This window comes from Meleagris gallopavo, chromosome 9 (assembly GCF_905368555.1).
Source record: "Meleagris gallopavo chromosome 9, MGAL_WU_HG_1.1, whole genome shotgun sequence".
In the NCBI taxonomy this organism is placed as follows: domain Eukaryota; kingdom Metazoa; phylum Chordata; class Aves; order Galliformes; family Phasianidae; genus Meleagris; species Meleagris gallopavo.
This window is the reverse complement of record NC_139412.1, coordinates 1,383,704-1,409,392: the sequence shown is the minus strand read 5'-3', so window position 1 is coordinate 1,409,392 and position 25,689 is coordinate 1,383,704. Positions and strand designations below refer to the sequence as shown.

Below are 25,689 nucleotides of genomic sequence, written 5' to 3'. Positions count from 1 at the left end.
TTGAATGCGTGTGATCTGCAGTAACCTGGGAATGGCAGAAAAAACCATATATATACACACAACAATGTTAACCAGGAACCAGTTCTGTTCACCTGAACTTTCACAGAATGATTGCTGTATTAATAATCTGTGGTTTGCACATCTTGTGTAGTTCTGTAGAATAGTTCTGCACTCGGTCTTCTGGCTAAAAACCTGATGTGTATCATTAAAGGTTTCTTTTAACATCCATGTGTGAAGCATGTAAAATCCAACCTCAGTGATCACAAACCTCTAACACTACCCTCTTTCTTTTTGTGCAATTACTGTATTGAATTCGTATGTATATTTGGAACCCTCCCTGAGCTTACATTTAATTCTTCTACCCTTTGTTTTTGTTTTGGTATTTAGTTGTTTAGATTCAGATGGATTTGCTCTTAAAGCTCGTCAGTATTTTGGTTATGAATTGGTTTATCCTATAACTTCCTATTTCAAGAATCTGTTCTGGTAATAGCAAATGTGACTGTAGTTGTAAACTTAAACTACTCTGGCTTATACAGACTTTTTAGATGAACTTTTTATGAGCAAGTAGCATTACTACTGCAGTCAGCGCGTTGTTCTTTCTTTGAAAGCTGTCATATGAAGGTAGTGAAGTTAGCATCCTGCAGTTGATGAGAGTTTTATTAAGGGACTTTATATTGGCATAAATTCTGCGACCCTGTAATAAATGTTTCTCTAAAAACTTGGTGTTTGTGTGACTTCCTGGTGCTCAGAAGCAGAGCGCAGTACAGCAGTGTGTGGCTCCAGGGCAGCATCTGCTGTCCTCCCTCCTTCCCCCATCCCCTTCTGCCTGTGATGCTCACTTTCCTCGTGTTGTTAATGGTGGAAATATGTTATGCTGCAAGGCTAGCTTGAGCAACAGGGGGAGGAAAGGATGCATCGCTTCAAACTTGATCCCCCGAGGGACAGTTGAATGCTGTAAACTGAATTCATTGAGCAGACTTCCTGGCGTGAGAATACGGCAAAGAAAACACTGAATTGTAGCGTGTGTTTTTTGGGTATTGTTGAGGCTGGCGAGTGAGATAACAGCTCCTGGGCAGCAGGGAGTCCTGCTGTCTTGTCTTAGAAACTAACACAGCTCTTTGCCTAGGTGTATGGCAATGCAGAGGATGTGTCCCTACATTGGAATTTAGTAAATGTAGGAGGCAGTAACGAAGTTGAGGGCATAAAACTGAAATAAAATTGTAGCTGCCCGGACAAGTTGCTTGCTGTGGGTTTGGACAAGTTACTGTTGCAACAATTTCCTGATTGTCTGAGAGGATATCAAGGGTGGGGTGGTTGTCTGGTTTGTTTTGGTAGCCTTGAGTGGAGAGGTCTGGAAACGAGTTCCTTGCAGAGAATAGGGAGCATCTGATTGCAGCATGAAGCTCCGACTTTATTGAAAACAGAAAAGGTAATTTTCCCTTCCAGCCTGGAGTGACTGCACAAGACTTCAGCCTCCCAGCTATCTCGAGACACGTAACAGAAACACTAGAAATGCTTCCAGATAGACTGAAACAGTTTCTCTTACCTTTGCCTGGTAAAGATTTTAAAAGAATGAAGTCAGTTCAGTAGGAACTTATTAGATGTTCTAGGCAATAAGCCAACCCATTCAAAGGAACACATTGTTCTCCTTACCTACTTGGTGTGCTGTCAGTGAGGAGGTAGCTGCAGTTTCAGGCCACGTGTGCCGTGCGTGGCCCCAACCACTGACCTCTGTGGGCAGGCATTGGGAGCGAAGGGCCACAGTTTCAAGGTTGTTTCTACGAGGATAATAACCATAATAACCAGTATCCCCAGGATTTGATTCTGTATCTGAGCAGCGTCTGCCTTCATCTGCTCCGCAGGAAGCCGGGATGAGTGAGAGTTGGAAAGATGGTTTGCACCAGCAGATGGCACAGTCAGCAAGGCCTTGTGCTTCTGAGCTGCTTGGGCGTGAGGTACGGGCAGCTGATAAAAGCTTGGTGCATCAGCACCAGCTGTGCGCTGAGTTAACCCACACTGCTGCTCTTTCTTTTTAGCCTACAATGCAGATTTCCAGTGAACTACCGTAACTGAGCCTAAAAATGGGTTGATGCAAGCTTTCTTCAGCTGGTGTCAAGCATCTTTGCTTATAGGCATGAGTTTTATCTTTCATAGCCTGTGTAAGTGCATAACATCCTATTTAATGTCTGGGTAAAACTTAGCTTCACCCGTGATAACTGCATGATAACATTACCGAGATGCACATGCAAACTCCTTGACAGAAGCTGCTGCTTTTGGTAAGTATGTTTACTGAAAAAGTGATCGACGTGCACAGTATAATCAGAAGTATCTCTGCACTAGCCAGTAGACCAGTTAACTGCTAGCTAGCATAAGGATATCTTTTTATTCATCTAATGTTTAAATCTTAAACACCTTTAGGAATGTTAAAATGGAATCCAGTGCTTTGGATGATTCCTGCTCCAGCATATGAGGATTTTTTGTGTTTGTTTGTATGCTGATCAGAAAGACACCTGAGAAAATGGCACGTAAGAGCAAACGTGAGCTTACTACTCTGAGGAGATGCTGCTGGCTTTCACAGAAGTCTGGCAGCTTTCTGAATGTGCTTTGTGAGGTGCAGGCTGCTGCTGGTGGCCTAACGATAGGCAGATGTTTCCATTAGCAAAGTGCTTGCCTACACCTGAACTCTAGGTCTTTCTCCAGCTTGATTTTTGTAAAAATTCATAGGAATTAAGTTGTTGTTTGCATATATAAATACTCTGAGATGGAGATCTGGGGAAATTAAAATGGAAACAGCAAGGAGATGTTTGAAAGACTTACAGAGGCCTCAACCACTGATGAACCGATGGCAAAAAGTCAGTCATTTTTCACCACAAGCTCAGCTCTGTACCACAGGCTGTTACAGCACAGTCAGGCTATCATGGGTGTGAAAAACCTCACCTCACAGCTATAGCAAAGGTGATGTTGTATACATGGCCAGAAGAGGAATCTGCTGGGACTCCAGCAAGACCAGACTGACTTCTGTAGGCCTCTCTTAGTTCTCAGCATCACAGGAAAAGCCACCAAAAATACAGATGCATTCAGAGAATTTAGTGGTGAGTGGCAGAAGTATTCAAGCTCTGAAGTCAGCTCTGTATTTCCCTGAGGAAGTTTGTTTTCATGCCTTAAAGTCTTCCTCCTGTGCTTGGGATTAATTCTTCCCCAGTTCTTACATCTCTGCTTGCAACAGGGCGGGCTGAATTGGATGGCCGCCTTCCTGGTGATGCAGCAGCTGACAGCTCTAGTTTTTGAGGTGGATCATTTTGTTTCTCAGCCTTTTCTGAAGTACTCAGTGGCCTTAAACATAAAGTAAAAACACGCCTGGTCTGTTGTGTTTCAACTCGTATCCTCCTAGTGTGCCCTGAACTTAAAATCCTAGAGTGGAAGAGAACGCCTACAGGGCCGGATAAGCACAGTTCAGTTGATGGAGCCTCTGCAGTGCTATGTTTGCTGCCATGTGGCTGAATTACAACTCTGGAGGACTGCTCGAGGTAAGGCTCGGATGGATTAAAGCTGCTCTGCCTGTCCTCATTTTGAGCTGTGTGGGGGATGGCTCGCCTGCCAGCCGTGGCACAGTGCCCAAACGTTTGCACTGATTGTAGCTTTGAGACTCTAACCAAAACGATCGTAAGTACGTGTAATTAGTCACACTGTTTCATTAAAATGACTTTTTTATTATGTGTTTATATTGATGATATTGCCTAGGCAATATAAATGGGTGTATTTCCTGTCTTGAGAGTAATTAGAGTCTCACTGTCTAGCACTCCGCCTCCAGAGGAAATTAGTTCTTACAGTTCCAATTATTTTGTTTAATTAAGCTTCTTTGCTGTTTCTTTGTGCAGTGACACCACTCCCAAGTCTCATTAACAAATGTGAGAGTGAATTTTTAAGAAACGCTCCGACTGTGGATAGCAGCAGGCTGTGTTTGTTATAGAAGAGCTCAGCTTCGACTGAGCCGTTCCATTTTTAAGGCTTGCTGACACTTGAAGTTGTTCCAGATTAAGCCCATATGTGGACACCTTATTCTGAAATAGGGACTTCCTTCCTGTAAACCTGATCCCTCTCTGGAGCAGAGCCAGGTGCTCTTCTTCTGGAGTTAGAGTGCCTGCCTAGGAGGCTCATCAGGAGCCTACAGGTGGTCTGTGATCAGAAATGCCTCGTTTGAGGTAGGTGGGGGGGGGTGTTTGGCTTCTCAGGTGGGTTTTGCTGCTTATTTTTTTGCTGGGACAGTAATATCAGTTGTAAGTCAGCACTTTGCCTCCTTTGCATTTGACTGTACTGTTGCCTTTGTCACTGCAGGTTCTGAGCCATTGTCACTAAGTTATTGCTTAGGAAAATTGGAGCTGCTATCCTCGCAGCATGGCTCCTCACCCAGCGCAGCCGGCAGCCGTTGGAGCTCTGCTCATCTTATATAAGAAGAGGAAGTCAGGTTGCTTCACACAAGCAAACAGCAGCACTTCCATGGCTGTGATCTGAACTGCAGATGAGTATTTTTTTGCGTAAGTTCACAGTCTGAAAAGAAATGAAAGCACCTCTCCTTATCTCGTACATCTGTGCTGCAGTATGAGCTGCTTTCCTTCGGGTATGAATTCTGCTCTTCTGAAAACGATTTTATCGCCTCTGATAGCTTGCAAAGCTCTGCTGGATGGGATGGATAGCTGAGGAGGAGGAGTGGCCCTCCAAAGGCACTGCCTTCTCCCATTGCTGACCCCCAGTGTTCCCCCAGGCCCTGCTCTCACTGTGCCTCCCAACCTGACTCGTGCTAACAGCAGGGAGAACAAAGTGTCTGACTGAGTGCCTTGAGTGTGGGAGAAAGAAGTTCCAGACCTTGACCACTTCTCTATTTTTCCTATAAATACCCTATTTGCAGAAGCATACTTCATATCCTAGACTCACAATATTCATTATTTCTTAAAGAAATGAGTGGTTTCCCTGTATAAAATGTACTATTTTCCCTCCCAGCACTGTTTGATTTTCTTTTGCGATTTCATACATCAAAGAGGTCACGCTGGCTGAGGATACATGGATGTGCTCTTTGGAGCCATGCAGTGTTGCTTTTATGTTCATCCTTTTGCCTTTGGATGAGCATCGTTGTAGTCCCTGTTTGTTAATTCTACAAGGGTTTGTCTTGCAGATTTTTGTTCTTGCTTTGGGCTTGCTAATCCAGGGACTGAGCGCTGCCTGAGTGCACTCCAGTACAACACACATGTCCTGGGGCTGCTCAGAGAAAGGAGAAAATTATGGGAAAACTATGATTTAAAAAAAAAAAAAAAAGGTGTTTCCAGTCGATATTAAATAATCTATTGCCAAAGATTTTAAACTCTTCCAGGTATGCAGTATGGAGCCTTGAGAAGCAAGTGACTTGGAATAGGAAAACAAGTGCCTGGCTTGCTTTTGTCTGAATAGGGACAACTGTTGTGCCCCAAAGGAAGGAATAAAGCAGCTGAGAGCAGAGCATCCTGCTCAGGGAGAGGAAACCAGTGTCTGGCTCCATCACAGACAGATTTGAAGGAAGGAGCGTAAAACAGAGGGGAGGCTGAGAGCAGAGCTGGTGCCAGGCTCCAGACACACAGACCAGCTGATGGCTCTGTGGCAGTGTGGGGACCAGGCAGGGTGCCCTGGGAGGTGAGCCTGGCCTCAGGAAAATGGGCACTGCCTGATGATGTAAGTTTGGGGCTGTGTGACGCCTGCAGGTGCCCCTAGGAGCAGCAGGACTGTTTGCCCCATACCATCACACTTCTCCATCCAAGGCAGCTGTGGTAGTTTACCTCCTGCCTCCCTGGGCACAAGTTCAGCATCGTGCTTCTTGGCTCTCAGGAGAGGGCACAGAGGGATCCTCTGCTCCCTGCAGAGGCTGCGCCAGCTGCCCCACATCCCTTTTACCAATAAAAGAGAACTGCTTGACTCTTACTTCTGAGAGATTGGATAGCATTTGTAGTAGTGTTTATAAGGTCACCCCTGCAGCCACTGCATTTTCTGGAACTTTTAGTAGCACGTGGCTTGCTTAGAAGACAAAATGATGGAGTGTAAATACTTCCTTAGTCATATAGATAGGGCTTGGCCCTGTCCCAGGCCAGTGAGTGCTGTAGGAAATTCCTCAGAACCAGGCTGCAGCCAAAGAGATGCCATTGACTGTTTGGTGGGAGAGTCCAGGGGTGAGCAAACCTAGAGAGAAAACTTGGGGTGGAGCAGGTGCTGCTGTGGGCTTGTGATGGGTCTGATGGTCTGCTAACCAACGGGAACAGGCTGGAATGTGAGGCCTTGGTGGTTAGTGTTAATTTGCTTAAATAAGAAACCTCTCCTTAAGCAAGAAACCTAAAGCCATGAGATTGTTAGCTTCTGTTTTATGTAGGTCTCCTGGGAACTTTCTCTTTAGCTCACAGGCCTCTGTCTGACCACAAGGACTCACCATTTCTTTAAATATTGACTACGTCATGTAATATGGGGTTTGTGTGAGATAATGGCACTGAATCACAGGGCTGATACATGGACTTCCAGCAGATTACAGAACCTTGTCAGCAGAGACAGATCTTCAGGAACTTGAGAGTCTGACATAGAGGGTCTTTTGCTGGAGCATCTGGAAGGGCAGGAAAGGAGATGAGGCTGGTCACTGGGTGCTTGCACCAGGCCATGGATGGCTGTATGGTATGGGTGGTAAAAGCCATGACCTTCACCAACCTGAGCCCTGACAAGATGTGTCCTTGGATCACAGTTGAGCCCACTGGGAAAATGAGTATGCAGAAGAGTGAAGGAGTTTTTACTTCTCATTGGCAGTCAGTTATGTTTATCACATTCATCCTAAGCTTACTGTTTGGTTTGGTCTGGTTTTTAATCTTTTGTTTTGCTGTTTTATTGGTTGTTTTTTTTTGCTTTTTTTTTGTCCTGAATTCTAGGCTTAAGGGAAAGAAAGGATTGAGACAGCAGGGGAGAAGGAAACTTCATCAGAACTGCACTGAGAATTGTCATCCTGACAACCACTGCTCAACCAGTGCAAACTGTAGAGGTAGGCAGCTTCCCAGAGGCTTCATTGTCCCACTCTTTAGCTTCATGCTGACACCTCTGTGTGTGAACATGAGCTTGGACACAACTAAGGACGTTTTCTCTTTTGGGGTTGAGAACTGTTTTGACATCCAAATGCACTGCAGCCTGCACAGGCTCTCAGGACATCTGTGCGCGGTGCCAAACTGGCTTCCCATGGGCAGGATGGAGATCCCTTAACAGGGTGTGCCTCTTACCACCAAAACCCCCTGTGCCCCTCCCAGCAGCTGGTGACTTTCATGGGTCATAACCAGTGTTGGTTTGACGTCAGGTACAGAAATAGAGCTTGCAGCAGGAACAAGTGCCTTCCCCTTTGAGCAGAGGGCACCGACCGCTACAGGCTGTGTCTGTGTCTGCTCCCTGGTCCCAGCACCAGCTACTCAGCTTTTCTTTTTCTCCTCTGCTTCGATGGGAGGAGCAGAGTCCTCATACAGAATAGCCAAAGGCATTTTCAGAGCATGAGGAAGCAGGGTTTCAAATCCCCTCTTGGATGAAGGAGTAATCTTAACCATTTCCTGTCTTATACTTACAGGGAGGAGCAGTGACAACTTTATCCTTTCCCCGTGTTTTAGGACAGCAAGATTCATGCACTGCTAAAACCCCAGTCCTGCTTTGGATCTAATCTTTAACAACCAGATGGATACGTTTGGATTGGACTTCTCCTGCTGGCTGAGGATTGCCCTTTGAGAGGGAGGATGACAGCCCTGCTATTGATAGCCCAGGTGCACACTGCCCCATTTCTGCAGCCACTGCAGCTTCAGGCCTCGCCATGCATGCCCTGCTGTGCCTCTGCCCTGGTGCCTGGCACAGAGGTGCCGAGCAAGACAGCACTGGTGATGGAACCTCCTGCAGCTGGGGCAGGCAGTGTACAGTGCTGTGTGGCGGTGGGAATGGGACTGTGAGATGAGAGCCTTGCTGTGACCCACAGCCCAGCCAAGCTCCCTGTTTCCCAAAACAGAACCCACCTTGGTGCTGCTGCTGAGCAGCTCAGGGTCCCCACATAACCTATTTTTCCTCAGTTCTGTGCTATTGCTACAAATGGGGTCAGTGGGATGCAGCTGCTGGGAGCAGATGCTGTGCAGCATCAGGGAGAGCACAGGTCTCAATCTGCAGATAAAGTGTTGGAATGGGGTCAGGGAAAATGCTTGATTTGGACTTTTTTAATTAATGGAAAATTGGCTTTTTGATAAGATCAGAACTTCCCAGGAAACCTCTGTCCTCTGAGGTTTGGAGTGTTTTAGGGTGATGGTGAAAGCTGCAAAGATGAAAATAAACTTTGTGCAACAATCTGAAAAAATAAAGCATGGGGAAGCAGAAACAGAGCTGACCCTGTGGGAGCTTTTGGCTCAATTGCAGCTGGAGCTGCATATCCTGCAAGGAAAATACCTTCAGTAATCCATGAAGGAGTCTTCCATTGCTCCATGAAGGAGAACTCTCCTGAAGTGTGATGCTGCAAATAAGAAGGGGACAGACCTTTCCTTTTGGGATAGCAGCTGTTGACTGAGCTGGGTGTTGCTTCAGGATGGTGTCAGCCCAGCTCTATGGGGACTGCTGGAGAAATGCACCATGCAGAGGATGCTTGAAGAAACCCAGAGCATCCCTCTGAGCTGGTGCAGAGCCATCCCCTGGGCACAGGCCTCACTGTTTGCCCATGCAAGGCAATGTCTCTGTTCTCCGAGTGTCCACAGAGCATCAGATAAAGGCTATGAGATGGTAGGATGAGAAGCGATGGCTCAGGTTGGACATTAGGAACAACTTACTGTCCAAAAGGGCCGTAATGCACTGACACGGGCTGCCCAGAGGTGTTCCAGAACCGCGGGGATGTGGCACTGAGGGACACGGTGATGGGCATGGTGGGGTGGGGGTGGGAATCTGAGAGGGTTTTCTGATCCTAATCATTCTGTGATTCCATGACAGAAAGCACTGCTGGGGCCGCAGAGCATGCAGAGCCCTGAACCCAGCTCACGTGAGTGCTGAGGCTGTCGCACCACTTCCTGTATGAAGAGACTCTTGGAGCTAATATGAATAACCCACATGGCTGCTGGCCCACCTACAGTATTTCCTAGGTGGGAAAGCCAAAGCACAGTGAGTTTTTCTCATCTATTTCTGAACTTTTGACACTCGTCGCCTGTCTCCCACACATCCGGAGCTGCTGATGTCGGCCAGTGTGGGTCGGGGGTCTCATCCCTTCCAGTAATGGGGGTTTCATTCTCATCTTGAAACGGGACCAGCCCAATCACAGCCCAATGGACCTAGGGCAAGAGAGCCTCGTTTGGGGCTGCTCTGAAACGCATAGGTGTTCATAAGATGGAGGAAAAGCTGAAAATCTGCATTATCTTATAACATGAACGCTGCAGTGAAGTGTGTCTGGTGTCTCTGGATCCTCTGGGAGATGCTCTGCATACCCAGCTGGGTTTCTGCAGATGCACGTGAAATATCGGCCCTGCAGGTGCTGCCCTGCTGTGTGAGCTGGTGATGCATGCTGAGAGCAGGCCAAGGGCTGTGCTGAAAGCTGGGGAAAAGGGAAGTGTTCACTGCGTGCTGCACGGAATGCAAGTAGGTAGTGGAAAAGAAATAGTTGTTTTTGTCGCCACGAGGGAATTGCAGTGTGCTGTTGGCGCCGGTGAATTCGTGGTGAATGCAAGTGCACAGGCTGGTGGAGTTCTCTTTTATTAAATGGAAGGGTTCTAAAACAACAAAGAAATGGGATTCACATCATTTTTCTATAAAATATTTATGTTTTCATAAGTTAAATCTATAAAACAGCGTTAGCATTAAATAAAGTTTTCATATTGTCACAGTATTTTTATGTTTCCAAAACGTAACATTTCAAATATTCCCATAACAGTTTTACAAGAAGGTGCAAACAAAATGCCAGATGAGCACAGAACTGCTGTTGCTTGATTTTTTGGAAGTAATGACCATTAGAAATCCACCCACCCTTGAATATGTCTTTATAAGTCTCTGTGCCTCTTATGTGGTTTGACAAGCAGTGGGTTCCATTGCTTTGACCTTCATACAGCTTTGGTTCCTCTGACAGCATTTCAGCCAAGCCGGGGTTAAGGGCCTGAACTTCACGAGTTGGCCTTTGTAAGACTACAGGAAGTTGCTCAGATATTGCAGTTGGCTCGTGGTGAGCTCAGAGCTGTGCTGATGGTAGTGCGGTGGTGCAGAGCCACACGTGCCATTCTTGGGGGGAAAAAGGGACCCGGGAGGCTTGCTGGAGCCTGAATGAATACCCTCGAAGCAGGAATCCATGCTTAAAGTTTATCACAGGCAACAAGGAGGGCTTTGGGCTTTGCTGGTGGTGTTCTGCTACTTCTTACCCTGATCCAGAAATAAACCGATGGTAGAAAAATAACTGGTGGTAGAACAAAATAAGGGTAGAAAAATAGTGTGTGGGCACGTGAGTGACATTGCAATTTGGGGAATTGTCATCTGGTGCACCCCCAGAAGGGATACCTGAGTAACTGTTGGCACAACACTGCTGTTAAACTCCTCTATGTGGTCAGCATGGAATGAGGTGGGCTCTGGGCACCCTATGGAAGTGAGTTGCGTTGCTCCGTGACCTTTTGCTTCAGGAGAATACACCTCTAGGCCATCTGCTCACTTTTAGGACCAAATTCTGCATAGGGAAACCCCCAAATCTCTGCTGTCCCTTGCGTGGTGCTGGTGTGACCACGACGTGGCCAGGTGACAGCATGGCTCTGTGTCCTGCTCCTGGCTGCCCAGCTTTGGAATGGGGAATTACATGTGGTTATTTATACAGGGCAAATCTTCAGCCAAAATATTAAAGCTCAATGGGTTTTTCAAGTTTGGCTTTTTTTCTTAAAGCTCAAACCCTTCCTGAAATCATTGGCCAAACCCCAAAATCATGGGCACTGTGCTAGCAATCAGTGGGCATGTCCTGCAGTGTGCTCTTGGCGTACTCCTGGCCAGGAGCATTCAGAGGGATGTTGTCCTGCAGTGTGTCCTGCGTGTGCTGCTGGCTGTGGCTGTGCAGCGGGGCACTGTCGTGCAGCTCCTGCCGGGACAGCCGCCTGCGGAACTCATCCGTGGTGAAGTAGTAGAGGATTGGGTCCACACAGGAGTTGAGGCTGGCGAGACACAGGGCAACAGCGTGGAACACTGAGATCACCTTCTGGATGCAGCAGTTCTTAATCTTTTTGGTTTTGACGAAGAAATCCAGGGGGAAGCTGATGTGGTAAGGCGCGAAGCAGATCAGGAATACCAGAGCGCAGGTGAGAATCATCTTCAGAGCCTTTTTTTTCTCCCCGAGGTCTGGCGAAGCAGAATTCCTTTCCTTCAGCGATAAGACCGTCTTCCAGGAGCAGTACAGGATGATCAGCAGGGGCGTCACGAAGCCCACCAGCTCCCCGATGGTCATCATGATGATGGAGGTGGGGAGGTCCACCTCCTGCACGGGCAGGTCCACAAAGCACGTGTTGGTCCTGTTCTGAGTGAGCCTCAGCAAGGGGAAAGGCAGGCAGGCAACGCACACCACCACCCAGCCCACGATGCTGATGTACACATCGCAGACACGCTTACAGTCCGTGAATCGGAAGGGGTACATCAGGAACAAGAAGCGGCGCACGCTGATGCACACCAGGAAGTAGATGCTGGCGTACATGTTGACGTACTTCAGGTAGAAGCAGAACATGCAGAGGCCTCCTCCAAATTCCCACCTCTCTGTCAAGTAGTAGAAAATCCTCAGGGGTAAGGATAAAACTTGTGATAAGTCGGCGATGGCCAAGTTGATCATAAATATCACGGCCCTTTTCGTCTCTTTCATGTAGCCATAGAAAACCCACAAAGCCAACACGTTTCCTATGAGTCCAGGGATGAGGATGAATGCGTACGTGATGGCATAGTAGGACTTCAGCTCAGTGTTGGTGGAGCAGCTGGAGCTGTTCTCCATGGCCCCAGTGCCCCAATCCTAGTGTGTGTTGGGGTCTGCGAGCTCAGTGCTGCCCCTGCCCCAAAGCTTTGCTTTCCTTCCTGCCAGGCACCATCTGCCTTTGCTCTTCATGAATTTTGCTGCTGTGGCCGTGTAGGTGTGTGGGGTCGATGCTCCAGTGCAGTGACATCATCCTCACTGGGTTGACCTGAGGCTGAAATCAAAAGGTTTAAGGCCCTCCAGCACCGGTGTTGGTGAGCGAGGCTCAGAGACCCGACTGCCCCATGCCCTCGGCCAGGAGCTTTGTGCATTGTGTTCTCAGAAGCTTCCCAGTGTCAGTGCAGCTGCTGGCAATGCTGGATAAGGTGAGATCCCACGTGGAAACCCATCATCACCAGCTGAAGCAGTGGGCAGCCCAGTGCCAGTCTGTACCCACACTGGGCACTGCAGACCCTCCTTCGAAGAAGCTGAAAGACAAAGATGTGGTTGGAGCACTGCGTGGATGTGCAGAAACCAGGGAACATCTCTGCCCATAACAAAAACCCAATGGATGGCATCTGGTGGCACCTCCTCACCACCCACCCAGCACTGCATGCAACCACGTGCCAAACACCCAAAGAGTGAGCAGAACATGGGTTCAGTCACCATTGCAAACCAGGGCACGGGCAGCAGCTCCTGGTGTTGCAGGACAGATTTGGGCTGTGAGCTGGTTTTGCAGCCCCAGTGCCTGTCAGCCACTTTCTACCACCTGAGTGCTCTCGGGGCAGTGAATCTGATTTTCTCCTCATGGCTTTTTTGAGCCTTTCCTTCAGCCACCTGTTGAGCATCACCACTGGAAATCCCAGGTATCAGTTCCGCATCAAGCAAGTGGGTGGGCTTCATTTAAAACTTGTTTGCATGGTGAGCAGTTGACTTTACCTAAATATATCAGACCAAAAAAAAACCCCAACAAGCAGATCTTATAAATACAGGGGGAGTTCAGCCCTCTGACCCACATTGCTCTGGTTTGGTTTTTGCTTCACTGTGAAGGACTGAAGTGGGAACAGCGTGGGTGCCACGTGGGTGCAGCAGACATGGCTATAGAATTGCATCCTGCGGTGCTGTGCGGTGCTTCTTCCTGTGCTAAAATACGTCTGCCAACAAAGCTGACATCTAGCATGTGTCAGTGTGGCTGTACTGCTGCTTTGGGTGATGAAATGAGAAAACCTGCAAAAGGAAACAGTTCCAGGGGCAGCTTTCTGCGTCGCTTTTGTTTGTACCACAATGATGAGCCCAATGAGATGGAGCCAACATCCAGTGTAACCATGGGCAGTAATCACGTTAACTCCAGAAGCAACCAGCACTGAGTCGTGGGCTTGTTTTGCTAAGACTTCCCAATTCTTTTATTAGCTCTGAGTTGACCATCAGGCACGATTAATTCCAGAAGTGTGAGTAATCTGTGAGTTACAGGGGTGTCTCACCATGGGTGGGGAGCTGGGGACTCCCATTGCTGCCTGCTGTAGTGGCACCAGAAGCAGGAGGGTGATGGGACCAGGCTTCAGCAACACCTCTGGGGTTCAGCATCACGTGGAGGAGGGACAGACGGCCAATGGGACAAACAGCTTCAGGGTCCCTCTGTAGGTGCTCAGGGACTTTCCTGCTGCCCACCTAGGATTGGGGGATGCTCTGCAGCCACAGGACCCTGATGCAGTGAGAAACTGCTCCTTGGAAATCCCGGCAGCCACAGTGCTGAGCACAGTGTTTCAGACAGAGCACTGCATACAAAGAAGCCAGAGGCTAAAAAAAAAAGGCTGCAGAAAGGGGAAATTTTGTTTCACGGCAGATCAGACTGTGGTGGGGGTGAGGCATGACTTCCTTCTTCCTCCCAGGCTTCTGCCCCCTCTTCATTTTGCCAGCATCCCCACAGTCGGACACTTTAGGATGCTGGATGGAGGCTTCTTGTTGGTACTTAATAAGTAACAAGCAGAAGTTATCAAAATATAATCTCATAATTATGTACGACCGCTTCTTAGTTTTGAAAAAAAAACAGAGTCCTCTCTCTCTGGAATCAGTTTGCTGGCAGATTTTTGGGTTTACATCTTCTCCAGAGGCAGTTCTGCATCTCACTGTTAGCCATGCAGGTGCCTCTCTGTCCTTCTCCTGTTTGTAGATGCTACCAAAGAAGCCAATGTATTTTTGCTGGCTATCATCCTCATGTGTTTGGCCATCCCAGAGATGTTGATGTGCTCGGAACCAGGTGAGCCCCAAACTCTGTGCCCCCACCCCAGAGTTGTGTTGGGAGCAGAGCTTTGTGCCCCAGCCCAGGTTACCAGCAGCCTCTGGAGCATCCACTCATGCAGCATTTCTTCTGAGCTGAGCATCCACCCTGCTTTGGGTTGTCATAAAATATTTGCTAACCGTCTGTTTTGTCTGTTTTCAAGGCAGATACAGCTGTTTTGTTTGATTCAGTTGCAGAGCACTGGAGCAGCTGCCCATTCATCATTGCCTGTGGTTGCTTGAAACATGAGTCACTCAAGTGCTGAGTGCTCATTACAGAAGATGAGCAGTGAGAGCCAAGACTACAGATTAGGGCTGGGGGGCATTGGCACAGCTGAATTAGGTTTCCTTCCATTGTTCCTCATTAACCTCTCATTTGCTCATGCTCCAGGTGTGTGAGTGCTGCCAGCCCCATCCCTGCAGTGCTGGAAATTGTTGGGCTTCCAGGTCAGGCAGTCAGGAACCCCCATGGCTGACCATAACCCCATCATCACCCCTGAAACTGCTTCTGGGGAGGATCAGGATACTCCATCCCAGGAGCACTGACGGGGGCTGCCCCAGGAGCAGCAGCTGGGCAGGCAGGGGGATTTCAGCTGGGTAAGTCCCACTGATGTGCACAAAAACCTGAACACTTCAATTCTCAGTGAGATACTCTGCTTTTGCCTCTTAGCCATTTGCCTGAACTCTTTTCCTCCCTTGTTAATATTTATCCACATTTGAAATGGAAAATGCATGCTGAGGGAGTGCTGGGGTTCAGTCTGGAGCCCCTTTCTCTGTCTCCTTTCCCTGATGTGCTGTGGTTAGCTGGTCACCAAAGCTGTGAGGTTTCCACTCAAACTGCTGGCACACAGTGTTGGGGCACAGCCGTGTGCCCCCGGCTGAGCAGAGCTGGTGATCCCACAATGCGCACTCCAACCCATCCCTACAACAGCCTCCCCAAGGCACAGCGAGCACAGAAAAAACTTTTTTTCCCCTAATTTTTACCATTGCGTCTCCCTGCTTTTAGTCACTTAACTTTGGAGATTTCTGATGGTGTCCCTCTGCTCAGCATCCCATCCTCTCCTACTGCAAGCGGCACAAAGTCGCCTCGATGAGAGGTTGGAACTAGCCGATCTTCAAGGTCCCTTCCAACCCAAGCCATTCCATGATCTACCTGGCACTAGCAGTAAGAAAAGCACAACCTACCTCAGCAATGAGCCTGACCAAAGCTTGCTCCTACCTTGGCAGACCCACGGTGCCCGGCTGCGCTCCCACCGCTCTCGGCTCTCAAAGCAAAAGTGCAATCGCTGCTGCAGGCGTGCAGGCTGCGCCGGCGCAGGACCCTCCCCAAAGGGCTCGCCTCACTACTGCCCGTGGTGTCAAGGCAGAGCCCAGCATGGTAGGTGGTTGTGTATTTTTTTTCCTTTTCCCCCCCATTTATTTATGTATGTGGTCAAGAGCTCTACGGAAGCACTGCTGCTTTCGGTGGGTTTTGGAAGCAGCGCTTCCTGCCCGGTGCCGTGTGGAGGCAGTGAGCTGTCACCTCTTTGCAGAGTCACTCGTTGCAAGGGCACGGGGCTAATGAGGCTGAGAGCTGTGTTCTCTCATCTTTTCATGTTGGATATGAGGAAAAATTCATTCTTAGAAAGAGCAGTGATATGCAGGCTGCCCAGGGAGCAGTGGGGTCACCATCCCTGAGGTGCCCCAGAGCCATGGGGATGTGGCAATGAAGGACGTGTTGATGGCATGGTGGGGCATGCTGGAATTGAGTTGGGGATCCTAGTGGTCTTTTCCAACCCCCCTGATTCATATGAGATGATTTTGCTCTTTTTTCCTTCCCTACCACAGGAATGTGGGTTGGGGCTGCTCTCCCTGTGCCACCCTGCTCACCACCGCCCAGCACAAACCTGCCCTGTGGGGATGTGTGCTCACATGCTTTCATTACAAAATGTAGAAGCATTTGCTCACTTCTGTGTTTCTTTCCTCCTATTGAAGGCAAATATAGAAATGGAAGATCTGAGGAGTGATGTGGAAAAATGAACATGTGCATTAATTGGCATCTCCTTGGACGTGGATACACTGGAGTCAGTGGGATAGGCTTCACCAGGACAAGGGCTTTCCTCTGTAGTGCTTCGTGATGTCATGATTTTAGTGAGCAGTCATAGCAGTTATCTCTTGGGAAAGTATGGGTGCCCCATCCCTGAGGTGCTCTTTGCCACGAATGGGCCCCGTGCAGCCTGAGCTGGGGGGCTCACAGTGCAGGGCTTAGGCCTGGGTGTGTTTTAGGGTCCCTTCCAAGCCAGCCATTCTGTGACTATGATCCCAAGAAGGACTGAGGATTGTTGAAGGGTTGAGGACTGATAATTCAGTTCATTTTGGTGGACACAGGAGCACGCTCTGGTCATTGTGGTGGCACAGCCCTGTGCAGGGCTTGCATCTCCCAAAGCACACTGGCACTTGGCTGCTTGAACAGCTATGTCTTAATACACAGAGCTCACAGGCATTGCTTTTGAAGCCTGATTATTACTTAATGCACGATAATTAATCTTCTGTGGGAGCTGTCAGCACTGTGGTGTGTTCACCGCAGCGCTGTCCCTTGGGCTGAGGGTTGGATCAATCTGCTGCTGCTTTTGGAATCAAAGCACTGGGGTTGGGTTTTGCTGCTTCTGTGGCCCTGGGGGCCCTGGGGAGCTGCTCCCTTGGTCTTGTTGGTCCCGCAATGTTTCCATCATTGCTTTTAGCGGTGAGAAACGTCCCTGAGTGCACTGCGCCTCCTGGCAGCTGCCTGCGCTCTCTGCAGGGTGCTTTCAGCCAAGCGATTGCAAGAAAACCCTTTTCTTCCACCCTTCCTAAAACCAGGTAATGCAAGATCTGGCAGTCCCCAGGCTCCTCAGCCCAGGGGCTTGCTGAATGACCCCGCTAAAACGGGGCAAGTTGGGCAGCGTGGGAGGCAGCCTGCAACCGTGTTCATGGCTGCCTGTTATGCTCCGTAGCTCAGGGTGCTCCACTCCCCCATCCTGTGGGTTTGGGCGCTGCTTTCAAACTCAGCCAAGTGACGGGAATGGGGGCAGCATCAAAAAAACCTCATACCTGAACAGCGCCTGGGATCCGAAAATCATATTTTTGTTTCCTGCTCAGCTGTGCGATGGATGCTTTGCTTTATACTTTCATTTCCTCAGAAGCCAGCCCGTTTATAAGAAGGCATGACCCGTGTTTGGGCAGCACTTACTGTACAGATAAGGTTTTTATTTCAAAGCCATCTTTGGGAGCGTAACCATATCCTGTTTTGGCAGTGCCCCACTGCCGTGCAGCAGCCTTTCTCCCCATTTCAGAAGCTGAAAGTAAGGCTTGCAGTTGGGGTGGCTGCACATCTTCCCATCCTGGGCAGGTGCTAATGAGCTGGTTTGCTCGGTGCCAGCTTAGCAAAGAGGAGCCCAGGAAGGGCACACAGAGCATGGGATGTGTGCAAGAGGAGCTGGCGCTGCTCTCACCATCCCATGGCCAAAAAGTTCTGGATGGGGATGATTTTTTTCCCTCTCTGCTTATCTTGGGGAAATACTGTTTAAGAAAAAAAAAAAAATACAGGTAAAAATCCCCTGTGGGTTGGCGTGGCAGTTACTGCTGGGAAAGTCTCACTATGTGCAGTGGGACTGGGCCGCGTTGGGTCGCTGTGACCCTCATTGTGTGGGGTGTCCCAGCACAGTTGTGAGCATCAGTGCATTTTTCAGCAATTTTGTTGTGCTGTGAGCAGGGATTTGTGAGTGCACTGCATTGCTCTGCTCCTCTGCTGTGTGTGAGGGGCTGATGAACAGCCATGAGTTGCTCAACCGGTGCCACCACGGTACACATCCATGCCCTGCAGGGTGGTGGCTGTGCCCATGAAGTAAACTTGGCCATGGGTTGGATGAAATCACGCCTGTCTGGAAAACCTCTCCTTGTCTCAGTTTGGTTTAAAGCAACAGAATCCGCTGCCTGTACTTCTGGGTCACAGCAGCACTCCAGCCCTGCCTGTGTGTTTGTTCCCATGTCAGCTGCAGCCTCCCCAGGTTCACTCCTGGCTGGGGGGTGCAAGCCCTGCTCCTGCTTAGTGCTTCTGCAGAGGCCAAAAAGCATTGTGAGGCTGGGCTGGAAGCATGCAGCCATGGAGGCAGGAAAAGGTATTTTTAGCAGAGAGAAAAGTAGCCGTTCTTCCCTTCCTGCAGTGCCCTCAGAAGTATTGTGTGCAAGAGGCATCGCCCTGGCAATCCTTGTTTAAGGGCTGCAGAATGTTGGGTGTATAATTAATGGCATGCAGATAGAATAACTCAGTGTCTTTGAGTAGCACAGCTAATTGCATGTGGGATCTCAGGATGCAGTGCCAAATGCAGGGAGCCCAGTTTTGCTGCTCACCCACAGGTGAATGTGGTGCTGTCAGTCTGAGCCCTTACCCCCTGCTCTCCTTTCTCTCCAACCTTCAGCTTTTCCTGTGCTCCTGCAAAGCAAACTGTCAGAGCAGCCACCGTGGGAAGGGAATTTCCTCAGGTTTGGTTAAAACCCAGCAAATCCTCTTCTGCCGGAGCAGAACCAGTAACAGCAACAAGAAAAGCTTTCACTTAGGCTGAGAGAGGTACAAGAGCAAAGTCCCCTCCCATTATCTCTCTGCTCAGGAAATTATTAAAGCTCTTTCTCTATCACCAGCAACAGCAGAATCATTGCTGTCCCACACACGTAGCCCCCAAAGAGTTTCTTGCTGCTGAATTTCCCTGTGAGCTGCAGTGTAGGCAGGGCTGCCCCCCGGAACAACTGCTGCTCTCTGCATGTGACAGACTGCTGCCAGTTTCGATTTTACTTTCTTTTTTCTGCTTTCTTTGGGAAGGAAGTGCTGAATTCTCAGTAGTGATGGAGCTGCTGTGGCCAGGTTTGCCTTCACTCAGGGCCAAGAGCGCTCACTGGAGTCCACCTGAAGGTCCACCACAATGTGCACACATTTTCAGCCCTAAAAAGCCTTTTTCCCTCTCCAAACGAGCAGGGAGAACCCTTTGTTTTGTTGCTCTTGGGGGTCCTGGTGAGGGATTTGGGCAAGTGGGGGGCAGTGTGCACTGCCCCCCACTGTGTGTGTGCTGCCTGCCCTTGGTGTGCAGTACATAGCAAAGAGTTTCTCCACGTTCTGCCTGTCCCTCTGCTGTGCTCCAGCTACAGAGAAACACCGCCTGCTTACGCTCTGCCAGAAGTGTCGCACAGGCTGGAAATGTGCATCCAATTATCAGTCAGCCTGTTTTTTATCAAAAAAAGCCCCAACCCTCTGCCTACACTGACTTGAGTAATTCTCCAAGTGTTTTTGGCACTGCTGTTGGCAGTGCTTTGGTCTGAGAGGGCAAAGCTCCAACCCGTGCGCTGCCCATGGGGCTTTTTGGAGCTTCTACTAGCACAAATGGGCCTGGGAGTGGGATGGGCACCCCTGGAGCTTGTGCTGTGCTGGGGGAGCAGAGCTGATGTGGGGCTAGCTGCTAAATGGAGTGAATGCAGCTGCCGAGAAGAACATGGAATGGAAATGCTGCCTGAGTGTGATGCGTGGGGCTCTTTGGAGGAGACTTAAGTCCATCTATACAACCACAAGATTATTTGCAAGTGGCAACCTTTAAAATAATACCCACTTGAGAATTTGTTGAGAACATTTTATTTCCCCCCGAGTTTGAAGTCCATAGGATGCACTCAGGTTGGGTTTGTAAACGTTTCTTGATTCCCCAGTGAAGTCTGGGACCATTTTTGTGTTATGAAGCAGAACTGAGGGACTGCATAGCATCTGCATCAATGAGCAGAGGCTTGAACGAAGTGCTGGGTGATTCCTCCTTGTGATGACAGGAGGAATGGCACTGCCAGCCCCTCATCCTCCCACTGCAGCCCTGAAGTCTCGACCTGTCTGGGTTCTGCCCAGATTATGGGTTTTCCCACTGGAGAGGTTTGCTTTACATGCAGATCACTGAGTGTCCTGATCCCAGAGAGCCAGGCTGTAGCAGGAGGACTTCTGTAGCTGATAAATAGGTAAGACACTGAAACAACAACAATGGCAGGGGAGGAAGGCCCTCACAGTCCAGCACAGGAGAAACACCGACATTGGTGGTGGCGGTGACATTTTAGCTGTGACATGAGGGAAAATGCTGTAAGGCAAACAGTTTTCAACAGCAGCATCAAGCCTTCCTTGATCAGAATGTCCTCCCAGGTCTGATCCCCGCACCTGCTGCACACGAGGGTAATTCAACACAGACTAACACGTACTTGGAGACCGACATGTATTAATGCGCACTTGGAGACGTAACACAATATTCACTCAAGCCATGGGAGCGCCAAGGTGGAGAAGAATGCCTCATTTTCAAGAGATGGACTCCAAGAGGAGCTCGTCGGGCTGCATCGGGGGGATTTCCATGCTGTTTATCCTTCCAAAGAACTTGGGGAGGGACCAAAACTGAAACCTGGGCAGGTTTCTCCGCTTGGTGCGGATGTTGTGGCCGGCGTCACTCATGGTGAGGCTGCGTCGGCTGTGCGTGAGGCGAGCCCATAGGGCAGCACAGCCATGCCGGAGCAGCTGGTCCTGGAACTCAGAGGTCATGAAGTAGTAGAGGACCGGATCCAGGCAGCAGTTCAGGCTGGCAAGGCAGAGGGAGATGGGGTGGAAGCGGAGCGTGTTGCTGTGCACGGTGCAGTCCTTGATGATGTTCTCTATCACCAACATGAAGAAGGGGAAGTTGATGTGGTAGGGGGTGAAGCAGATGAAGAAGACGGCGGCACACATCAGCACCATCCTTAGTGCCTTCTGCTTCTCGCTGGCGCTCTGCAGCTGCGTCCCGCCCTCCTGCAGCGACTGCCGCATCTTCCAGGTGCACCACGCGATGATGCCGAAGGGGATGACGAACCCAAAGAGCTCCGCCACTGTCACCAGAGTGATGGAGGCTCCTGGCGTCAGCTGCTTGACGGCCAGGTCGGAGAAGCAGGTGGTGGTGCTGTTGGATAGGGCCGGGCTCCTGACGATGGGCAGAGGCAGGCAGGCAGCGCCCACAAAGAGCCAGACGGCCGCGCTGAGCCCCACGTCATAGCGGCGCTTCCAGGCTGTGGCCTTGAAGGGGTGCAGGAGGAAGAGGTACCGCTGGATGCTGATGCAGGTGAGGAAGCAGATGCTGGCGTACATGTTGAGGTACTTCAGGTAGAAGCACAGCTGGCAGAGGAAGGTCCCGAAGGGCCACATGTGGTTGATGTAGTAATACATCCGCAGCGGCAGCGAGAGAACATGCGCCAGGTCGGCCACAGCCAGGTTGATCATGAAGATGACAGCCTTGCTCTTCTTGCTGATGAAGCGGCACAGCACCCAAAGGGCAGCGCTGTTGGCCAGCAGGCCGGGGATGAAGATGATGGTGTAGGTGGCTGCGTACAGCGTGTTCTGGAAGGACATCTGGGGCTGGCTGCAGTTCCCCGAGGACATGTTGCTCTCCATCGCAGCCCAGACTCCTCACTCACCAGTGGGTTCAGGCGGACGGAGGCTTCCTGCAAGGACAAACACAGGTGGTGTATAATAATCCTGTGATTCTATGGTTGGAAAAGACCACCATCGAGTCCAAGTCTTGAACCCTCACTGCAATGCCCCCTAAACCGCATCCCCATGCGCTGCCAAAAATCTCACAGTGCTTCCCCACATTGAATAATGCACTTCAGGCCATGGTGACCCTGGGCATCCTCCATGTTGCTCCTGGAAGATTTTATCTGCGAAACTACAGCTGTGTTTTGTGTCCCCCAGCCCATTATCACAGTGACATTGCCCTAAGTGCTGTATTAATTGCCATTGATAATACCTGAGCACACCTTCATCTCTCCAGGCTTTTTCCAGAACTACTTCTACTGCACTGAGCTTTCTGTCCAACTCTGACCAAATTGGTGCTCTCTGGTACACCTACAAGTGATTTCCATGATGCTACAAATAAAGAGAGACTATGAGTGGGCCTTTTTGACTCAGCACAGAGATTTGGTGTGAACCAGAAGCATGGCAATAAGCAGCACCCATAAACGATGCTCAGCAGAGCAGAGCAGTGGCTGTCCAGGGAGGTGCAGACAGATCCATCAGAGCTCTGGCTCCAGACTCAGAGCTGGGTTATAAGCTAATAGCCAGCCGAATGCACGCCAGCCCCTCTGCTGGTCCTGCTAACTCAATTTGGGTCCTCATGGTGCACTGTGCAGGCATCGTGTTATGGCAACAGGAGTGGTCCTCCAGCAGCAGGACACGCAGAAAGATAAATGCATCTGTCTCCTATGAGCAGAGTTTCTTTCCATCCCTTTGCCTGTTTCTCCTCCCCGCACTGGGGTGTTAGCAGGTCATGCTGAGGGCTGGCGTGCCTCTGTGTGCACGAAGATGCTGTGGAGAGGATGCTCTATATGTACACAGGATGCTTTCTCTATACAGATATAAAGGATGATAGAAATACATAGAGGAGGCTCTCCATAGATAGATAGGACACTATTTATACATAGGATGCTACGTATGTATCCTATGCGTCAGAGAGGTTCTCCTGTCCCTGCAGCCCACATCCTAAGGCCATGGGGAGCCTCGCTGCCTTCTTTCTCCACTTGTTGGCTTTGTTTGCAGCCCAGCAGTGTGCCTTTCTTGGCTGGGCCATCACATGGATGTGCAGTTTTGGTTTGGCAGTTCTTCTCATTACACCTGGTGAGAGCAGGGGGAGCTCCCTGCTGCCAGCAGCACGTGGTCCTGCTGAAGCCCACCGAACACAGCTCCTCCTGACAGCACCGGATTTTCATTTATTACAGAGCAAGGCTGCTGCTGTGCTTTGGTAGGTCTTTGCCTGCAATTCCTTCATTGTTTTGATATTTCTTTTTCTTATTGCTATTGGTGTAACAAGTAATGCCCTCTCTCCACTCTGATTTACATGCAGACAGGAGCTGGGGGGGCTTTTATCCATGGCAAAGCTGAGATTTATCCGGCTGCAAACCAAACTTCATGCCTGTCCTGGTGGGTTTACAGCTGGAAGTGCAGAGGGGAGAGAGGGCAGAGCCATCAGCTGTGAGCACCAGCTAACTGTGCTTCATCAAGGCACTAAGGCTGCAATCACAGCACCATGGAGTTTTTGGAGCATGTGAGCAGTGCCTTTTTCTGGACACGTACATGGCTGTCGGTATTGGAAATTGCCTGGCTGCTCTGAATCACTGCCTGCCCCACCCAGCCCTGCATTTCTGTGGTACAGCTTTGAGTGCTCCCAGATCCACTTTCAAACTCGTCCTCATCCTTTCCATGGGTTTGTTGGGCAGACGGAGCCGAGCTGGAGTCTGGCTGCAGTGGGATGGGATGGGATGGAATGGGATGGGATGGGATGGGATGGGACAGCAGAGCTGCCGCCCTCCAGTCCTGTTCATTGCTGGGATGCTGGAGGGAGAAGCAGCTGAGTAAAGAAAACATTAAGAAAAAGAAGAATCCCCACACTTTTGGCTTGAAGTAAGCTGCTGATTTCAAGTAACAGAGGCTTTTTGGAAGCTGTGTTTCAAGCAGTAGTTTTGTTTGTTTAATCCAAGCAATGATGGGAAATGCGTAAACAGAGTCAGTCGGTACTAGCAGCTCCTGCCTGTAACAAAGCTGAAGTTCTTTGCTGTAGGAGGCAATGCTTGCTGCAAGCTGCCTCCAGCTCGTGTGCACAGCGCTCTGCTTCCCCTCCCAGCCAGCGGCACAGAAATGCGCAGCCACAGTCACTGCCAGGATATAAAACCAAATATAAAACAGAAAATCAAAACCCACCGCAGTAGAGTTGCTCGGAACTGCCACAGCTTCTATCTACTGGGAAAAAAAAACACACAGCAGCAATGGGCTTACCTCTCCACAGCTCCCATCCTGCACGGGGCTGGCATCCATGCTAGGCTGCAGGAGCAGTGAGCCCTCGGCTTTGCTTTGCAACGGCTCCTTGCAGCGCTCCCGGCTGCAGCGGCTCCCCTCCAAACTCCCACATGTTTTTGGAGCGCTGGAAGGAATCCTGCCGGCATCTGCAGCCCGGCACAGCGGCTGCAGAACAGGAAATCCTGGATTTAGTTTCCCTGCAGCACACAAAATGTGTTCGCAGAGTGACGCGAAAACAGCTGGAAGGGCGGTGATGTCACTGTGACCAATGCCATGGGACGGAGCCTGGATGCACTCTTCTTTCTGCTCAAAGTTGCATGATGTGAGTGTGAGCTTTGCTCAGCCCACTTCTCTTTTTCCCTGCTTTCATACGAAAAAGGAAAACCAATCTCTGGATCAGTAGAAAGTTACTGGAAGGCAGTAATTTCCTTGCATTCCCTTGGAATTTCTGTTTACTTCAGATGATGAACCCTACAGGCTAAAGCTTACAGGGCTTTGGAATTTATTTCTGAAATTATGTGATGGTTTAAGATTGAAATTTTCCCCAAGCAGTACTTTTTCACAAAAACAGAATGTCCAGCATTCCCAATTTCATTTTTCACATCCTTGAATTCCTTCGCCATATCTATATATGTGTATCCATATATACACATATATAACTTTTATTTCCCCTACTGCTGAGAATGACCTTCTTCTTTCTCAAGTGCTGAGCACTGTCAAATCTACACATCACATGATTTCTTCTAAGCTGCCTCCTTCTCAGCGCTGCATTTTCTGGCCCTGGGGATTGGTAAAGCTAAAGTGGATGCTGCCACGTTCTCCTTTTGTCTTGCACTTAATGTGCAGTAGTAAATAAGGGCTCTTTGACGATCTCTGTAGGTTCTTTTTGACTATCCCATCCCACCCTACCCTACCCCATCCTATGCCATTCCATCCTACCTTACCCCATCCCATCCTATCTTACTCTACCCTACCCTACGCCATCCCATCCCATCCTATCCTACTCTGTTCTGTATTTATTTTCTTTAGCAGTCCTATGACCCTGCAAAACGAGCAAGAACACAACTGTGGAAGAGAGGAGAAAGAGGTAATTCCAAGTGCAGTGCAAGTCCCCAGCTCCACAGCTGGAACCAACCCTGCAGAGTGATTTGGAAGGTGAAAGAGCTGCTCATCATTCATCTTTTCTCCCCATGAACCATTTTCAGCAGCTGACGGCAATCCCTGGGAGAAATAACTGTGTGCAATTGTTTGCAAAGAGCTCAGATTTGTACAAGGGGGGTAGGATTGTGCCGGAGCATCTCTCTGCAGAGGTTAAAGGTTGATTCTGAAGCGATGTGATGTTTTACCAGGATATCCTGTGAGGATGTCCTCCTTCTGAGGCCAGGGCATGCATCCAGCCAGCTCCCATCCACGTTAGCCCCATTTCTGGAGCTGTAAGTGCTCAGCACAGGGAAATGTCTGACAGGATGCACCTGAAGGATGTCTGACAAACAGGGCTTGGAGAAGCTGCTCTCCTTTGCACAAAGCCCCGGGCAGGGACTGACCAGGCTGGCAGTGTGTGGCACTGGGGCTGGGCTGGTCCCCACGGCACATGGGTCTCTATGAGAGCAGTGGTAGGAAG

General features: G+C 49.6%; 3 protein-coding genes and 1 long non-coding RNA gene across 10 annotated transcripts in view; 2 read left to right on the top strand and 2 right to left on the bottom strand.

Moving 5' to 3' along the window:
• Positions 1 to 1,552: 1,552 nt before the first annotated feature.
• LOC146543760 (uncharacterized) lies at positions 1,553 to 9,597 on the top strand. 6 transcript variants are annotated; one of them, XR_014884953.1, is made up of 4 exons: positions 1,553 to 2,276; positions 3,392 to 3,527; positions 4,336 to 7,039; positions 7,607 to 9,597. It is a non-coding gene; the product is annotated as an uncharacterized LOC146543760 (long non-coding RNA). The 6 variants fall into 6 exon arrangements; XR_014884956.1 differs by lacking the exon at positions 1,553 to 2,276 and having other exon boundaries at positions 2,285 to 3,527; positions 4,336 to 4,535; positions 6,930 to 7,039; XR_014884954.1 differs by lacking the exon at positions 1,553 to 2,276 and having other exon boundaries at positions 2,285 to 3,527; positions 4,336 to 4,618; positions 6,930 to 7,039.
• A 131-nt stretch (positions 9,598 to 9,728) lies between these two features.
• GPR174 (G protein-coupled receptor 174) lies at positions 9,729 to 15,586 on the bottom strand. 2 transcript variants are annotated; one of them, XM_010715080.4, is made up of 2 exons: positions 15,447 to 15,586; positions 9,729 to 12,438 (listed from the first exon to the last, which is right to left on the bottom strand). In XM_010715080.4, exon 2 carries the CDS (start codon positions 11,990 to 11,992, stop codon positions 10,961 to 10,963), a length of 1,032 nt encoding a protein of 343 aa, XP_010713382.1. In that variant the 5' UTR covers positions 11,993 to 12,438; positions 15,447 to 15,586; the 3' UTR covers positions 9,729 to 10,960. The 2 variants fall into 2 exon arrangements, with proteins under 2 accessions (XP_010713382.1, XP_010713383.1); XM_010715081.4 differs by having other exon boundaries at positions 15,413 to 15,546.
• Positions 15,460 to 25,689, top strand: part of LOC116216923 (uncharacterized) — a 34,438-nt gene continuing 24,208 nt past the window's right edge. Inside the window, exon 1 of the mRNA XM_085230540.1 lies at positions 15,460 to 15,605. Within this exon, the coding sequence (XP_085086666.1) occupies positions 15,603 to 15,605 (3 nt within the window). The 5' untranslated portion in view covers positions 15,460 to 15,602. The remainder of the gene's footprint in view (positions 15,606 to 25,689) is intronic.
• Positions 19,847 to 24,951, bottom strand: LOC100541562 (putative P2Y purinoceptor 10). Its single transcript, XM_010715077.4, has 2 exons — positions 24,048 to 24,951; positions 19,847 to 21,721 (listed from the first exon to the last, which is right to left on the bottom strand). The coding sequence occupies exon 2, from the start codon at positions 21,669 to 21,671 to the stop codon at positions 20,556 to 20,558; it is 1,116 nt and encodes a 371-aa protein (XP_010713379.1). The 5' UTR covers positions 21,672 to 21,721; positions 24,048 to 24,951; the 3' UTR covers positions 19,847 to 20,555.

What these genes read in the sequence shown, in the direction of transcription:
- LOC100541562 (XM_010715077.4), bottom strand. Translation starts at nt 21,671, where the DNA reads ATGGAGAGCAACATGTCCTCGGGGAACTGCAGCCAGCCCCAGATGTCC.
- GPR174 (XM_010715080.4), bottom strand. Translation starts at nt 11,992, where the DNA reads ATGGAGAACAGCTCCAGCTGCTCCACCAACACTGAGCTGAAGTCCTAC.